We start from the raw sequence: 18,442 nt of genomic DNA, 5'->3' as shown, positions 1-18,442 counted from the left end.
GGTGAGGGATTTACTTAACTAGCAGATACTGAATGCATGTAACCCATCTTTCAGCGTAGAACATGGAACATCAACACCCTGGACTATCTCTAGAGCCAACCCTTCCAGCTGCTGGAAATACGGGACTTGCTGATGTCATTGAATATCCTATCACAGTACAAAATAGATGCTCCGAACTGTAGAGACCCCTCTACAAATTAAATCGGTGACACTTGGTAATAAAATATATTGGCCAACTAAACTGTAAATTTGCTTAACTGGGCAATAAACTGCAATAAAATGTGGGAATTAGAGTTTCTCTATCAGAACTGGAAGCAATTACAGTACTGAATTGTAACTTGGGAGGCAAGTTCAAATCCATAATAGTATTTATTTATTTATTTATAATTTTTCTATACCGACATTCTTACATTAAAATGCAAATCATACCGGTTTACATAAAACAGAAAAAGCAGGAAAAAATATTTCCATAGTCAAATACAGAGAACATTTATAATAAAATTGTTAACAAAGGCATAAGGTAGGAACTTGAAAAAAAGGTTACTTAACAGAAAAACGTAAAAGAAAAAATATTAAATGTTCGGTCTGACGTTGGGAAAGTTGCTCTACTTCCTTATGACTCTTTTTCACTGTATGAAACAGCAAATTATTACGGCTATTCACTTAAGGATCCATGATTAAACTCATTCACAAGAACATTCCTCCATGCCTGTCTTTTCATTCTCCTCCCTGTTTTTTAACATTGTAATGCAAAACAAATATTTTCTAATGAAATGAAATATTAAACCCCTATTATACTTCCTGGTCTCTCATTGTCTTGGATCCTTATGCCATCTTTCCTTAATGTTTCTTTCCTGCTCTCTTTCTCTCCTTTGAAATTTTCTATCTTCTCTTCTTTTCCATTTGGTATGCTTACTTTTCAATGTATTTCCCTTATTTTGTTGACCCTCTTTTACTACCGTCTTTGATAGTGTTCTACATTTTCCCCCTCGTTTTGTTTTCTGTGGAATTATTCTTAGTGTTAGACCTGTCGCTCCTTTCCTCCGGCTCTCATTATAACCATGACTCACTCCGAATTGCTTCATTTCGCCTTCTGGATCCCCTGTATCTTTATTGGGCACAAGGAGGTGATGGGAGGAAACGAACGAGCAAGTCACGTTGCGTTCCCGCGTTTGCTGACAGATAAACAAAAGCGCTCCATGTGAACAACTTCCGCTTCCGCCATCCCACATCCGGTTGTAGTAGCTCAGCGAAGGAGGGCGGAGCCGCAGCTCATAGCAGCTTGAAAAAGAGGTGGAGCCGTGGTCTGACGCCAAGAATAGAGAAGTTCCCAGTCTCATGTTCAGATGGAGGAGGGCGGAACCGAAGCCTATAGCCGTTGAGGGTGGGGGTCGGGGTGTGTGCGCTTGTATAACTGAAGTTGAAGGGGAGTAGTTACCGGTTTTCAAGCTGTTGTTCGTGAACTGACTCTGCAGCCGGAAGCAGTCCCTGTGTGTGGGAGGTGAGAGATGCTGGGATGTGGGAAAAGAGAAAGGGAAGTTGCATTCTTAGCTTGTTAACTGGTACTGGCTAGGAGACTCTACGAACGGTACTGATCGCAGTAGGAGACTACTCGGGTTAGAGCGATCCTGAGAAGCTCTGTTGTACAAGAAAGCGGTTCACCGGCACTGCTGTAGTACTTCCTACTGCTCTGGTTCACTGACTTAATCCCTAACCCGGCTACACGTTTAGCTGTTCAGGCACAGCAATGGAGGTAGAAAAGAGAGAAGAATAGCATTTTATGTAAAAACAAACAAACAAATAATTAATTATATTAGGAACATAAGATGTGTCAGGTAGGGCTATACCAAAGATCTGTCCAGCATCCTATCTCTGACAGTGATCAATCCGAATTATTAGGAAGTACCCGGGCTGGCAGATCCAGTTCCTTGTTGTTCATTCCCAGAGATAGACTTGCTGCGTAAAAATTATTTATGGACTTTCCCTTCAGGAACTTGTCCAAACCCCTTTTACACTGGATGTATTATAACATCAAATGACAATGATGTTTTTATCTTTATTAGACGATCAGCATGCTCCTCTCTGTATCTGTTCTGGTGGGGCCGTCTGGAGGTAATTAAAATGGTTATCACTCCCAAACTTCACCGACAGGCCGATGCAGTATTAGCGTGCAATATGGCACGCTGAGCCGAGCGCACTCTTAATGTACATAAGAACATAAGAAAATGCCATACTGGGTCAGACCAAGGGTCCATCAAGCCCAGCATCCTGTTTCCAATAGTGGCCAATCCAGGCCATAAGAACCTGGCAAGTACCCCAAAACTAAGTCTATTCCATGTTACCATTGCTAATGTCAGTGGCTATTCTCTAAGGGGCAGATTTTAAATACTTGCGCGAGCGCGTACTTTTGTTCACGCAGCAGGCACGAACAAAAGTACGCTGGATTTTATAAGATACGCGCGTATCTTATAAAATCCGGGGTCGGCGCGCGCAAGGGGGTGCACATTTGTGCAACCTGCGCGCGCCGAGCCCAGCGCGCGCTGCCTGTTCCCTCTGAGGCCGCTCCGATTTCGGAGCGGCCTCGGAGGGAACTTTCCTTCGCCCTCCCCCCCACCTTCCCCTACCTAACCCACCCCCCCGGCCCTATCTAAACCCCCCCCTTACCTTTGTCGCCAAAGTTACGCCTGCTGAAAGCCTTACCTTTGTCGGCCATGCCCCCGGGCTGAAACCACGCCCACGTTGCCGCCCCTGAAACGCCGCGCCCCCTAAACGCCGCGTCATCCCGCCACGCCCCCGACAGGAAGCCCCGGGACTTACGCGCGTCCCGGGGCTCTGCACGCGCCGGCGGCCTATGCAAAATAGGCGCGCAAATCCGGAAGGATTTACGCACGCAGGGGTTTTAAAATCCGCCCCTAAGTGAACTTAATAGCAGTTGGACGCGGGTAGAATAGGCGCTAATCAATCCCCTAATGCAATACGAGGATTAGCGGCTATTCAATGCGGGTCTAATGCAGAGTGAATGCAATAGCGCTCTTCACATGCAAATGCATGTGAATGAGGCTATTAGGCATTCATTCCCGATGCAAAAAGAAAAATGTGCGTCTCAGACGTCTCAGACGCACATTTAACTATCTTCTATTAATGCCTACCAGGAGCAGGTGTTAATAGATGTGCGCATCAAAAAAAGAATAAAAAGAAAAATAAAAGGAAAAAAAATTGACAATCAGGCCCATCACAAAAACAGACGCCAAGTTTATCGGCGTCGGTTTTTGTTACCGGCGGAGAGCCATGAAAACCGACTCCGATAAACTTGGCGTTTGGTTTTCAGCGAACTAGTCACGAAAACCAACGCCGGGTTTATTGGCGTTGGTTTTCGTGATGTAAGGGCAGAAGCCGATGGTGTGGGAGCTGCGGCACAGCTCTGTTTTGTACTTGGGGTGGCGGGTCAGGCTGCGCAGCTCGTGGAAGCCGTGAGCGAACTGGCACTTCTTGCCATACTTGCAGGTGCTGCTCTCTTCGAAGGGCCGGCACAGTGCCGTCTTGTAGCGGGTCGAGTTGATCTGGGCGCCCGGTTTCTGTTGTTGGAGCTGCAGGAGATGCTGACTGCGCTCCCCATTCTCGCTGAACGAGCGGTCGCAGAACATGTTCTCTTTTGTTCATCAGGGCCGTGCTTACCGAGCCCTCCTTCAGGTGGCAGAAAGAGTTGCCCGGGAACTTGGAGGCAGCGGTGTTATTGTTGGCCAGAGCCGGTAAATTGCTGGTCGAGTGTCTACACAGGAATCCCGGTACGAAGCTGGAGCTTTCATGACTGCCGTACGCCAGTCAAGAAAACCGACGTTGATAAACCCGGCCCGCTTTCTACGTGACTTTATTGCATCGGCCCCAGAGCCACCTCTCCCAGGCACCTAATTTAATATTTAAATGGACTGCCGTGGTAGAAAGGAGCCGCTAGGGAAATATTGCGTACCCAGCACCTCTGGTATCGTGTGCCTAGGAGAGGTGGCTGTCAGGTTAGGAAACCGGATGCTCAATTTTATGAGCGTCCATTTTCCTAACCTGGGCACAGCCATGCTTGTTAATTGAGAGTCCCTTTTCCTAACTTGACCACTGGCAACACTTTGGGGCAGATTTTTAAAAAGTACGCCAGATTTTAAAAGATACGCGCGTATCTTTTAAAATCCGGGGTCGGCGCGCACAAGGCTGCGCAAAATCGGCAGCCTGCACGCGCCGAGCCGCGCAGCCTGCTTCCATTCCCTTCGAGGCCGCTCCAAAATCAGAGTGGCCTCGGAGGGAACTTTTTTTTTTTTGTACCCCCCCACCTTTCCCTCCCTTCCCCTATCTAACCCACCCCCCAGCCCTAACTAAATCTCCCTCTCCTACCTTTTTTAGTTGAGTGCAGGCGTAACTTGCGCGCGTCACCGGCTCCCTGCTCCAGCACAGGCTGCTGTGCCGGAGCACTCGGCCCCGCCCCTGGACCACCGTCACGCCTCCGGCCCCGCCCATGGACCGCCGCCATGCCCCTAGGACATGCCACGCCGCCCCCGACACGCCCCCCAAGCAAAGCCCTGGGACTTACGCGTGTCCCGGGGCTTTGCGCGCGCCGGTGGCTTATGCAAAATAGGCGCGCCGGCGTGGGGCTTTTAAAATCTACCCATTTATTTTTATTTTATTTTTTTTTCCTGTTCTCCTTTTTTAATTTCCTTTGACTTAATATCGCCATGGTATTAAGTCTGAGGAACTACAGAAAAGAAGTCTTTTCTGCTTTTTTGTAAAGTTCTGGGGCTTCTCAAGAATTAACACCTGCTCCAGGGCAGGCGTTCATTTTGAGAGTAAAAATGTGCACTTTAGGTGCACTTTTTTTTTTTTTTTTTTGCATCAGGAGGTAATAGCTTCATCAACATGAATTTACATGTAATAGAGCTATTCTTAGCATGCTCCTGTAACCTTTAGATTGGTCTGTGTATCTATGTCTGGAAAGAACCCTAATTAATTTTTTTGTGGAAGCAAAACCCCCGAGAATAACGCTTTGGAAAATGAAATTGGCGAAGGACTGTAATGACATGAATTTTCCTGATCTGTAATGGTATCTTGTTACTTTTCCGTTGCAGCAAGGTGTTTGTTTGGTTATTTGATGAAGAGACTGAGGAGTCCCTGGTATGGTTATCGTTTGAGAAAGCTTTGACTCCCCACCATTGCCTCCCTACCTGTCATGCTTCTATCTAACTAGTTGCATAATTTGTTTATGATGCAGGCTGCGATGTGAATCCTTTAAAAAAAAATTGGTCGGCGAATGAGACTCACCAATTGCCTCTCCCTAAACACACCCATTTGGTTAACCCCATGTTTAAGATTAACAAGTCTGTCCTTAATTGGGTTTGTTGGCAGGAATCAGGTATCTGGTGTTTTGGACAAGTGATAAAAGATGGCAAATTGCTATTCTTTCAGGCCCTCCAGCAGCTCTTTACTATTCCAGATTGTGATAATTTTCAATGGCTTCAGCTGAGGCACTGTATTATGTCTAGGCACATTAATTTACAAAAGGTGGAGAAGGAATCAAGTTCTCATGTGGTGTAGTATGGATGTCTACTAAACAGGCAGCAAAATTTTACAAACTGTTGGATAAATCCAGTAGGCATTTTGCCAAGGTACTTAGCAAAATGGGAGAAAGAACTTTCTATGATTTTTTTTTTTCTGGTCTCCCTCTACCTATATTACATAGTCCTTTTTTTTTTAATAGCACATTGTGCCATGTGGACCCCATTGAAGGTGGGAAAGCTGTCCGGAAGAGAGGACAGTCTCTGTCTGTCTTGTAATTTAGCCAAAGGCACATTTTCACATCCATTGTTTTACTAAAGGAACTTGCATGACTTCTGGGCCTCTGTGTGGGGACTCATCTGTGTCACACTTCCTATTCAAAGGCTATTATCTTCCTACTTACAATTTGGAAATCTGTTGTTTTGTATTGCCCACTATTTAGTGGGAAAATGCTTTGACTTTTTCATTTCTGTTGCTTTGCATTTATTAATGCTACATTGGAAAGATAACATTGTACTACATATGAATATGTGATGGAATATGGTATCACAGTTCTACCAATATGAGTTAACAGCTGCTGAACGTATGGGTTATTTACAATAGTCCAGGAAGGTTTGGGCTCTAGTATTCCGTAATATTTCACATGCTGCTTGAAGGCTGTATTTTCTTTTGTAAGCCATCCTGCTGGTTTGTTCTGTTTGTTTTTCTAATAAAAATATTTGAAATCAGAAGATTGGCATGCTCCTGATTGGCTGATAGTCACAGACTTGTCTGCCCTGGCTTTGAATGTTGTGTTCTAATTTCCTGTTGCCCTCCAGGCTGATAGGATGGCATCAGAAAGAAGCAGGAAGCTGACATGTGATGCTTATTTATTTATTTGTTAAATGTGTAGCCCGCCAATCACAGATCTCAGTGGGTTACAACATACACTGTATTAAAAGAAACATGACTAATACAATATTGAGATGTAACATTTTAAATAGAGGGTAAAAACATACGTACATGCAAGATATGGTAGCTTGAAAGTAGATGTCACTATACTCTTACTCAACATACATGGGGATTTCAAATAGATCAGGTCCCCAGAACTTTTAGTTCCTATGTGCCAGTTCCTTTTAAAACATCTTCAGCAGGTTTTACAGTAGAAAAGGACTGGAAGGCTCATCTGCATACTGTTCTCCACATCCTCCGGACGAGGACTCCAGAGGTCACAGCGAGTGATCCAGGCATTGAATTCCACAGCCCCAGCTTCCAGAGGCCCCACACCCTTTTCAGTAGAAGAGGTCCAGAAGGCTTATCTGCCCCAGCATCCCCTTGGAGAGGACTCCAGAGGTCACAGCGAGTGATCCATGCTTCGAACTCCACAGCCCCAGCTTCCAGAGGCCTCGCATCTTTTGCAGTAGAAGAGGACCAGAAGCACGTGCCATTAGGAACACATATCAAACCTCTCACTCCTTTAAGTGAAGATCTACATAATGGTGATTGAAGAGGATTGGTAAGTATAGCTTTGGGAAATCTTAGGACTTTAAAAAAAAAAAAAAAGTTTGGAAAGAGATGAGACAGTGGGATTTATTCTTTAGGGTTTGTGTGTGTCTGAAATAATAAGCAAGCAAGAGGGAGTTAATTTTATTGTCTTTCCCTCCCACCTATTCCTAGCTCAACCCTTGATTTTTAGGCAAGAGACACTTTCTCATTAAAACTCAATCAGGCTCTTCTCTAAATCATACTATTGCATCATCCCTTATTGAGCGTTTTATCATCCCCTTGTAGGTCACTAGCAGATTAATTAGTGAATACACCTATAAATTTAAAATACTCTAATTTCAACTCCCTTAGCAACCTAAACTTAACTAGGAACTCAACAAAATTAAGATAAAGGAAGCAGTCCAGCAGCTAGAGGAGGGCTTTCCAGTCTTTTGCATCAAGTGTCACATGTATGATTTTTTACCCGCTGATGAGCGATCATATGTGTGTACCCAGTGCAAAGAGCCTATAAGTAAAGAATTCCAAATTATCTCTATCAACTGAAAAGCAGGTTGTTAATACAAACAAAAAACACAATTTGAAAGGTCTGTATGCCAATGCCAGAAGTCTAAGAACGAAGATGGGAAAGTTAGTGTATAGCAGTGAATGATGAGATAGACATAATTGGCATCTCAGAGACCTGGTGGAAGGAGGATAACCAATGGGACAGTGCTATATCAGGGTATAAATTATATCGCAATGATAGGGAGGATCAGCTTGGTGGGGATGTGGCACTTTATGTCCGGGAGGGTATAGAGTCCATCAGGATAAAGGTCATATAAGAGACTAAATGTTCAGTAGAATCTATATGAGTAGAAATCCCCATGTATGTTGAGTAAGAGTATAGTGACTGGATTATAAGATTGTCCACCTGGCAAAATTATAAGACGATGATGAAATACTAGGGGGAAATCAGGGAAGCTAAACAATTTGGCAATGCAGTAATAATGGGAGATTTCAGTTACGCAAATGGGTAAATGTAACATCAGGACATAGAGATATAAAGTTCCTGGATGGAATAAATGACTGCTTCATGGAGCAATTGGTTCAGAAACCAACGAGAGAGGGAGCTATTTTAGATTTAATTCTTAGTGGCAAGCAGGATTTGGTGAGAGAGGTAACGGTGGTGGGGCCACTTGGCAATAGTGATCATAATATGATCAAATTTGAACTAATGACTGGAAGGGGGACAATATGTAAATCTACAGCTCTAACACTAAAGGCCGGATTTTGAATACTCCCCATGTGTAAAAAAACACGGGTCGGGCCCTGAAGTAATATAAAAAATAAAAGGTAAAAAAATTTTGGAATGGTTTTTAGAGGGTGAGGAGGAAAGGGGAAGGGAGGTTAGTGGAGGGAACTGGGGAAGGCCTCTATGTGTCGCCACGCGAATGTTGACCAAATCGACACCCCCCCCCCCTTGTGTGTTCTGCCGCCAATTTTAAAACATGCTCGCACATGTTATAAAATCGTGCATCCATGTCTGTGTGCCAGGTAGCGCTCCACGTGTAATTTTTAAAAAATCTACCCCTAAATTTTCAAAAGGGAAACTGATAAAATGAGGAAAATAGAAAAAAACTGAAAGATGCAGCTGCAAATGTTAAAAAGTGTACAACAAGTATGGACATTGTTTAAAAATACAATCTTGACAGTGTAAAGAGTTGCACGAAACCTGATAAGAGATACTGTGAGAGTTGGTCCCGATGCTACCATCTTTTACCTGAGGACATACAAACCAGCCTGTTGGCAGCCGGATACCGGGTGAACTAGTTATAGTGAGAGGGGGATGGTTCTCTGGGCTTTCGCTACCAATTCCCATTTACCTGAGTTAGGAGGAGGAAGAATCTGGGGATTGCAGCGAGGGCCTGCGGCACTCTTTTTGTCTCCATGTATTATCTGTTCGTGTGCTGTGTAAAGGGTTATTGGTCTCCTGGGGGAGGGGGTTAGGGAATGGATGGTTGGGCTGTTTGGATTGAGAGTTGGACGGATGGATGAATGGTTGGGAAGTGTTGCGTTGTCTGTGAGTAAGAGGATGAGTGGGGGTGCTTTCATTGGTTTCAAAAACGAAGATTGATTGCTGGTGATTATGACAGAGCAGTGGGAGAGGACATGGTGGTTGTCTTAATTTCCTCACTGTCTACTCGCTGTCTCTGGTTCTAGCCTCGTATTTTGTATGCTAATGTTCTGCCCATGAGTTACATATCTTCTTAATAAAAATGATTCTGCAAAAAATAAAATAAATAAATACATTCTTAGAAGCGCAGTCCAGAAGTATTTCATGCATTAAGAAAGATGGAAGGAAGGCAAAACTATTACCGGCATGGTTAAAAGGTAAAGTGAAAGAGGCTATTTTAGCCAAAAAAAATCCTAAAAAAATTGGAAGAAGGATCCATCTGAAGAAAATAGGCAAAAGCATTGTCAAGTTAAATGTAAAACATTGATAAGGCAGGCCAAGAGAGAATTTGAAATGAAATCGGTCATAGAGGCAATAACTCATAATAAAAAAATTTAAAATTATATCTGAAGCAAGAAACCTATGAGGGAGTTGATTGGACCATTAGATGACCGAGAGATTAAAGGGGCTCTTAGGGAAGATAAGGCCATTGCAGAAAGACTAAATTAATTCTTTGCTTCTGTGTTTACTATGAGGATGTTGGGGAGATACTGATTCTGGAGATGATTTTCAAGGGTGATAAGTTAGATGAACTGAATCAAATCACTGTGAACCTGGAAGATTAGTAGGCCAGACTGACATTAAATTAAAGAGTAGCAAATCACCTGGACTGGATGGTATGCACCCCATGGCTCTGAAGGAACTCAAAAATGAAATTTCAGATCTGTTAGTTAAAATGTGTAACCTGTCATTAAAATCATCTATTGTACCTGAAGACTTGAGGGTGTCCAATGTAACCCCAATATTTAACAAGGGCTCCAGCGGTGATCATTAAACTATAGACCAGTGAACCTGATTTCAGTGCTGGGAAAATAGTGGAAGCTATTGTAAAGAACAAAATCACAGAGCATATAGAAAGACATTGTTTAATGGAACTCAGTCAGCATGGATTTACGCAAGGGAAGTCTTGCCTAACAAATCTGCTTCATTTTTTTGAAGGGGTTAATAAACATGGATAGAGGTGAACCAGTAGATGCAATGTATTTGGATTTTTAGAAGGTGTTTGACAAAGTCCCTCATGAGAAGTTTCTAAGAAAACTAAAAAGTCATGGGATAAGAGGTGATGCCCTTTCGTGATTTACAAACTGGTTAAAAGGCAGGAAACAGTAGGGTTCAATGGTCATTTTTCTCACTGGAAAAGGCTAAACAGTGGAGTGCCTCAGGGATCTGTACTTGGACCGGTGCTTTTCAATAAATTATAAATGATCTGGAAAGGAATATGATGGGTGAGGTAATCAAATTTGCAGTTGATACAAAATTATTCAAAGTATTTAAATCACAAGCGGATTGTGATAAATTGCAGGAGGACTTTGCGAGACTGGAAGATTGGGCATCCAAATGGCAGATGAAATTTAATGTGTACAAGTCCAAGGTGATGCATATAGGGAAAAATAACCCATACTGTAGTTACACGATGTTAGGTTCCATATTAGGAGCTACTTCCCAAGAAAAATATCTAGGTGTCATAGTGGATGATACATTGAAATCGTCGGCTCAGTGTGCTGCGACAATCAAAAAAGCAAGCAGAATATTAGGAATTATTAGGAGGGGAATGGTAAATAAAACGGAAAATTTCCTAATGCCTCTATATTGCTCTATGTGTACAGTTTTAGTCACCACATTTCAAAAAAGAGTTGTACTGGAGAAGGTACAGAGAAGGTGACCAAAATGATAAAGGGGATGGAACAGCTCCCCTATGAGGAAAGGCTAAAGAGCTTAGGGCTGTTTAGCTTGGAGAAGAGACGGCTGAGGGGGGGATATGATAGAGTTCTTTAAAATCAAGAGAGGTCTGGAATGGGTAAATGTGAATCTGTTATTTCTGTTAATAGGACTTGGACACTCCATGAAGTTAGCAAGTAGCACATTTAAAACTAATCGGAGAAAATTCTTTTTCACTCAATTAAGCTCTGGAATTTGTTGCCAGAGGATGTGGTTAGTGTAGCTAGGTTTAAAAAAAGGTTTGGATAAGTTCTTGGAGGAGAAGTCCATTAACTGCTGTTAATCAAGTTGACTTAGGGAATAGCCACTGCTATTAATTGCATCAGTAGCATGGGATCTTCTTAGTGTTTGGATTCTTGCCAGATACTTGTAGCTTGGATTGGCCACTGTTGGAAACAGGATGCTGGGCTTGATGGACCCTTGGTCTGACCCAGCATGGCAATTTCTTATGTTCTTACTGTGCAGCACTCTTATACTGCAGTAGTTTGTAAAAAAAAGCTTCTAGCAGCAGCTTAGCAACAAGTGACCTGGAAAGCATAATTAATTCAATGTCAGTTTTATTTGGGACAAAGATTATAAGAGTTTAGTAAGAACAATAAGACTGAGAGGTGGTGAATGGTGACAGCCTGAACACAGCTTTTATTTGCTGTAATTGGTAATGGAAATGATCCAGATTTTTTTCCCAAGCAGGGGGAATGTGATTGAAAGATGGAGGCACTGCTGGAAGGACTGCAGAGGCGAGAGTCAACAGGGTAAGTGTATGCACTTCTGTGGCTCTGTTTCTTTTATCGCAAACTTCAGGCTGGCATAGACAATGGCAGAAGAAAACTATTGCTTATTTCCTCATAATAACTGTGGCTTTTCTTGACTTAAAGCCTTTGTGGCACCTGTTTAAAAGCAGTAGTGTTTATAAAAAAAAAAAAAAAGTAAAAAAGATAATAGTTTTCAGTTTAAGCATTCGTATTATTTTTTCCTTGTAAACCATTTTGGATTGAACTTTGATATAAAGAAAGAAGTCTAGATATGTAATTAACATAACATTAAGGTTTCCTTTTTAATTTTTTTTTGTACTGCAGAGTCCTATTAATCAATATGGAATAGCCACTGCTTTAGTAGCAAGGAATCTAGTTAATGTTTGGGTACTTGCCAAATACTTGTGACTTGGATTGGCCACTGTTGGAAACAGGATACTGGGCTTGACAGGCCTTGATCTGATCTAGTATGGCATATCTTATGTTCTAGTAGCTGTGTTGGTCCAGGAGAAAACTGGAATATTTGCTGGAAACCTTTTATTGAACTAACATAAGAATTATCCAGATATTTGTAGTACATGAACTGCTGAGACCACATACACCCCTTCATCTTGAGAATTTATTTGCTACATAATCTTTGGATAGTTCTTTTGTTAATCCAATAAAATCATAACTTAAAATTTATTATTTTTTATTTCATTCATGAGTAGATATTTGATTTAAAAGTTTTGAAAGGTCTACTGTTCAGCTGCTCTCAGCATTATGAGTATAAGTATATCAAGACCCTGCTTGGTGTTTTTAAAAATTGCATTCAAATGTTTTGCAGAGCTTCAATTAACCCTCCATTTGGAAATATTTTCCATCAAAACCTTTCAAAATTAGAGGGTGGTATATTATGGCTTCAAAAACTTCTTTCCTTTAAAACTTTAAAATCTTACTGGGCCCAATATTCAAAGTTATCTGGTTGTCTAATTAATTTGAATATAACTTGTACAGGTAACATAGAAGGGATATTCAGCAACACAACTATGCTGCTAAATACAACCGGATAAGTTATGTCCCGATAACTTTAAACCCGCTATTGAAATAAAGGACATCATAGACTCCAAAATAGTAAAAAATAACTTTATTATTTAGTAAACTGGAAGGGCTACAGCCCTCAGGAAAGATCTGGGAACCAGGAGAGAATCTCAGTGCCCCTGTATTAGTTCGGAAGTTCCATCATTTATGTATTTATTTTAAAATGTTTATATACCGCTTTTACAATTCGAAAGAATTAATCAAAACGGTTTACAACCAAACATGCATAATAATAAAAACATAACAGTTAAAACAAATTAAAACTAACAATTAAAATATTAACACAATAAACATTCAAGACCTGCGGTTTTTTAAACAATAAAAAATGACAAACGGAGTGAATGAAAAAGAAATTTCGTATGGGTATTATGTAAATTGTAGAAGATGGAACTATTGTAATGAATGAATGAATGTTTTTATTATGAATTAGAAGATAAGGAATATGCTTTCTGAAATAGATAAGTCTTAAGTGATTTTTTAAACTGTTGAGTAGAAGAGGTGAGACGAAGATGATCTGGGAGTGAATTCCATAAAACAGGACCTGCAACTGAAAATGCTCTTTTTCTGGTTATTTCGAGTTTTGCCAATTTGACGGTTGGGATATCTAATACATTTTTTGAAAAGGATCTGAGATGTCTAGAGGGTTTATATATACGGAGATTTGTACATAGCCAAGTAGAAGAGGTGTTATAGATAAGAGAATGGATGATTGATAATACTTTGAATTGAATTCGATACTTGATCGGTAACCAATGAAGAGAAAGTAAGACCGGAGTAATGTGAGTTCTACGTGAGGTACCTACAAGCAACCGAGCGGCAGAATTCTGGATCAATTGTAAAGGGTATAAAGCAGAGTCAGATAATCCTAAGAATAAGGCATTACAATAATCCATACCTGAAAAAATTAGGGACTGTAAAACTGTACGATAATCATTGAAAAACAGAAGAGGTCGAATTCTTTTCAATAAATGCAATTTATAGAAGGATTTTTTTGTTATATTAGAAATATGATTAGCCATAGAAAGGTTGGAGTTAATTGTAATACCTAAACTAACAGAAGAGGTGCTGATAGGGATTTGAATATTTTTGAAGCTTAAATGAGAAGGAGGGCCTATGATAGATTCTGAAATAGATGAGAGATGTGTAATCGTGGTTTTTGAAGGGTTCAATTTTAGACGATTGTGGTCTAACCAGGTATTGATAGTAGAAAGGACCAAAGATATTAACGAAAAAGTTTCCGACCATGAATTATTAAAAGGAACGAGCAACTGAATATCGTCTGCATAAATACGAAAATAAACATTTAGAGTTGTGAGGATGTGACAAAGGGGAAGCAGATATATATTAAAAAGTATTGGAGACAGAGATGAACCTTGTGGAACACCAGTTGAGGAAATATATGAATCTGAGCAATGATTGTTAACATGTACATATAAAGAACGGTTAGTTAGAAAAGATCGAAACCAGGAAAGAACAGTAGATTGAATGCCTATGGACTGTAAACCTGATAGGAGTATTTGGTGATTCAGGGTATCGAACGCAGTGGAAATATCTAAAGAAATGAGGATATAATCTGTGTAGGCGTCGAACCCACGAAAAACTGTATCAAAACATGATAGTAATAAAGTTTGTCGAGTGGCCTTTCCTAAAACCATGCTGGCCTGCATGCAAAAGATCATTATCACTTAAAAAATTAGAAAGTTGATTTAAGACCACCGATTCAATAAGTTTGGCTAGTGAAGGGATCAATGCTATTGGTCTTAGATTACTAAGATCTAAAGGATCTTTTGATTTATTTTTTTGAATAGGAAGAATTGCGATTTTCTTTAAATTATCAGGAAAAATACCAGAAGATAAAGATTGGTTGACTAAATCGCTCAGAAACTGACATGTATAGGGAGCAATAGCTTTAAATAATTTTCCTGTACAGGGATTGAGAGGAGAATTGGTTGTTTTTTGTTTCTGTATTATTTTCAGAATAGAGGATTCCGAAATAAGGTCAAATTCAGTCCAGGATAGCTGCAATGGAGGATCTTTGAAAATAGGAACTGGCAAATGCTGAAATTCTTTAGAAATTGTTTCAATTTTGTTTTGAAAATGACATGCTATTTTATTACAGTCATCTATGTTATAGTTAGAATTATTGGATTTATTGATTGTGGTTAAAGATTTTACTATATTGAACAAAACGTTAGGATTACCATGGACTTCGACAATTTTTTTTAGAGAAAAAAGATTTTTTAGCTTTGTTAATTTCTTTGTTGTAATGCCTCAAGATACTATTGTAATCATTCTTTGTCTGAGTAGATTTGTTCTGCCTCCATTTACGTTCTTTTAATCTAACGAGGGATTTGAGAATGCGCAGAGATTGAGAGAACCAGGGAGTATTGCTTTTTTCTTTTTTTGGAGTGAATTTTTTCAAAGGAGCTAAAGAGTCTAGAGTAGTGGAAATAATATAATTCCAGGTATTTACTGTATCTGAACATGAGGACGCAGTCTGAAAAACTGATTGAGCAGGTAATGCTTCAATAAATGACTCTGAAGAAACAAATTTCCTTTTCCATAATACTTGAGAACTACTTGTTCTAAGAACGGGAGATTGAACACTTAATTTGAACTGGATAAGAAAATGGTCTGACCAAGGTATAGGTACAATACTAATCTGTTTAGGTAGCAGGGAAACATAAGATGAATTACAAAATAAAAGGTCTAAAGTATGTCCACGTTGGTGGGTAGGTTCCTGAATTAATTGTTCCCAGCCAAGACCTGCTAATGCATCTAAGAAAGTCGAGTCAATATTAGATAAAGTAGAAGAATTTATATGTAAATTAAAGTCTCCTATTAATATAGTTTTTGATAAATCTACCGGAAGGGTTGAAATAACTTCTAGGAAACTAGATAGCTCAGCATGCAAATATCTCGGAGGACAATAGATCAGACATATATTTAAAACTGTTGTCGTAATTAACATTATTTCTAAAGCATGAGGAAGAGAGATGTGTACTTTGACAGGATTTAGTGAGGACTTTATAATAGCTAATAAGCCACCTCCCTTACGATTAAGTCTGGGTTCTGATATGGATACATAATCTGTTGAATTAAAATTGTTCCAAATTACTGTGTCAGAGTCTGTTAACCATGACTCCACTATTAAGAAACAATCTGGTTTCTGTGCATGTATTAAATCTAATAAGACAGGGATCTTCCTACGAATGGATTGGGCATTACAAAATATAAATGATAAAGTAGAAAGAAGTAACGTAGTACATAACGACGGAATAATAGACAACAGATTAGAATTATCACCTTTGTTTGAGGTACAATTGGTAGCGTAGGTATTATATTTTTTTCTAAGACTAGGGGACAACACGTTATATTTACCTCGACCTGACACCACTGGTATATCCATGGTTTTCTGCTAACAATCTGTTGCTGCTCAAAGGCACTGAATCAAATAACGAAGGTCAGAACGAAGGGGCAAGAACAAAGGGGCAGGCCCCTTGTTCGCGCTCCTTCGTCGCGCGACGCCCCGGCGCATGACGCCGGACAGTGTCACTGCTAACTTTATAGTGAGTCGCCCTCTGATGATGTTGAAGAACAGATGGTCTGGGGAGAGTGGAATGTACTGTAATATTCTGACTGCGGGCTGCTATACAGTAGTCAGCATTCCATACTTCAGAGTTCTGAGTCCAGCATGGTTCCTGGTGTCCTTATCTGATGCACTCTGCAGCTCTGTCTAAGGGGCCTCTCCAACTCAGCAGATTTCCTGTGGGCAAATCCTGATGACATTACTGAGCCGATGCCTGAGCAACAGGATTTGGTTATGTGGGTTGCTATTTTCATTGCTACTTGCCCAAATTTTATGCTCCCAAAAGCCATTTGCACGTGCCCTTAGAGAGGTACATAGTAACTAAGAACAGTCCTCCGCCTCATCACAACTAACTACTGCTCAAGATAAGAAGTCCTAACCTCTCTCCATGATCTCCCAACCCATTCCCATTCTCAAATATTCTAACTTCTTACACAATCCCATGAGAAATAAGTACAGTATGCCATCTTACAAAACCCTAATCCCCATTATGACATCCCCCCTCACTCAAATCCTAGGTCTGATGACATTTTCCATCTTACTAATAAATGCACAATCGGTTGTAAAAAAGGCTACTCTTCTCTGCGATATCTTCACTGACGAATCCCCTGACATTTGTGCAATAACAGAGACCTGGCTAAAGAACTCAGACACCGCTATAATAAACCAACTACCTACGGAAGAATATAACATTTTCTCCATTCCTAGAGGTAAAAAGAAAGGAGGTGGACTCCTCCTTGCAGTAAAAAAGAAATTCAGTATCGCTCTGCAATCCATCATACCTCCTCACAGGTTTGAAATTGGCCTCTTTAAGTCCAAGGATCTACAAATCTGCCTAATATATGCCCCCCCTGGTGTATTAGAAAACAACCCCTCACTACTAACTGAATACATTTCCAAATACATCCACATCAATATCCCCACAATCATCCTAGGTGACTTAAATCTACACCTTGACCGCTCACCACTTTTACCAGCCAGTGAAGCCACCCTGGCCTCCCTTAAACGCTCTTGGATTTAGACAAACAGTATAGAGCCCTACACACAAAGCTGGACATACACTTGATGTCATTTTTACGAATTCACTTATCCAAACTGACTCTCCACTATGCACCCCCATTCCCTGGTCAGACCACTGCCGGATTGACACTTCCTGCACGATTAAATGCACCCCCCTCACTCCTAACTACAATAAGAAAACCATAACATTCCGTAAACATTGCAAATCTGAAGACATTATGGACTCACTATCAGAAGACCTCAATAAGTTAGATCTCACTGATGCCAACTCAGCATGTTCCTCCTGGCACCAAATCACCAGCAATATTGCAAATAAACTGTGCCCACTTATCTCGAAAGAAATCAACACAGAGAAGAAAGCCAAAAGACCGTGGTACACCCCCGATTTTATTTATTTATTTATTTAATATATTTCTATACCGGACTTCATGAATGGGATTCATATCAGGCCGGTTTACATGGAACTTGGGGGATTAACAAGTGTAACCAAACAAGATTTGAGAATTATGAAAACGGAACTACGTAAAATGGAAAAGAAATGGCGTAGAAACCAATCCCCAGCGCTACTATTAAAGTTCCGCTCTCTGCTACACGAATACCGGAAAAATACAGACAAAGCCAAGAAAGACTATTACGCATCAAGGATTCATCAATACCAATTCAAACCACGTGCTCTCTTCCAATATGTATCTAGCATCATTACTCCTCCAACAAATGTTAACTCAGATAATGAGGACGAAAACAAGTGTGAGAAACTAGCTGATTACTTTCACGACAAAATAGATAAACTCATGGCACGCTTTACCATCTCCCCCCCTCCAGTCAATTCACCTACTGCCAACGCACACATCACTACACCCACTCACAACACACTCACACAACCCTAACACAACTATACCACACCCTGCCACCCTTACAAACTTTGAAACCACTACCCCTCTCGAAATAGAAGCTATCCTCAAGAAGATTAAACCAGCTATGCACCCCTTTGATATCATACCCACAAAAACACTCCTTTCTTCTCCAGCAAGGATTGCCAAACCCATTTCC

General features: G+C 40.6%; 1 protein-coding gene across 5 annotated transcripts in view; it reads left to right on the top strand.

Moving 5' to 3' along the window:
* The first annotated feature begins 1,249 nt into the window (after positions 1–1,249).
* CEP63 (centrosomal protein 63) overlaps positions 1,250–18,442 on the top strand; it is a 152,895-nt gene continuing 135,702 nt past the window's right edge. The window contains exons 1-2 of one of the 5 annotated variants that reach the window (XM_029616157.1): positions 1,250–1,501; positions 11,642–11,703. In XM_029616157.1, the coding sequence (XP_029472017.1) occupies positions 11,660–11,703 (44 nt within the window). In that variant the 5' untranslated portion in view covers positions 1,250–1,501; positions 11,642–11,659. Of the gene's footprint in view, positions 1,502–11,638; positions 11,704–18,442 lie in introns of all 5 variants that reach the window. The other 4 variants (XM_029616156.1, XM_029616159.1, XM_029616160.1 and 1 more) reach the window with 4 other exon arrangements.

This window comes from Rhinatrema bivittatum, chromosome 9, assembly GCF_901001135.1.
Source record: "Rhinatrema bivittatum chromosome 9, aRhiBiv1.1, whole genome shotgun sequence".
Taxonomy (NCBI): Eukaryota; Metazoa; Chordata; class Amphibia; order Gymnophiona; family Rhinatrematidae; genus Rhinatrema; species Rhinatrema bivittatum.
The sequence above is the reverse complement of the archived record's forward strand: the minus strand, read 5'-3'. Positions and strand labels throughout refer to the sequence as shown.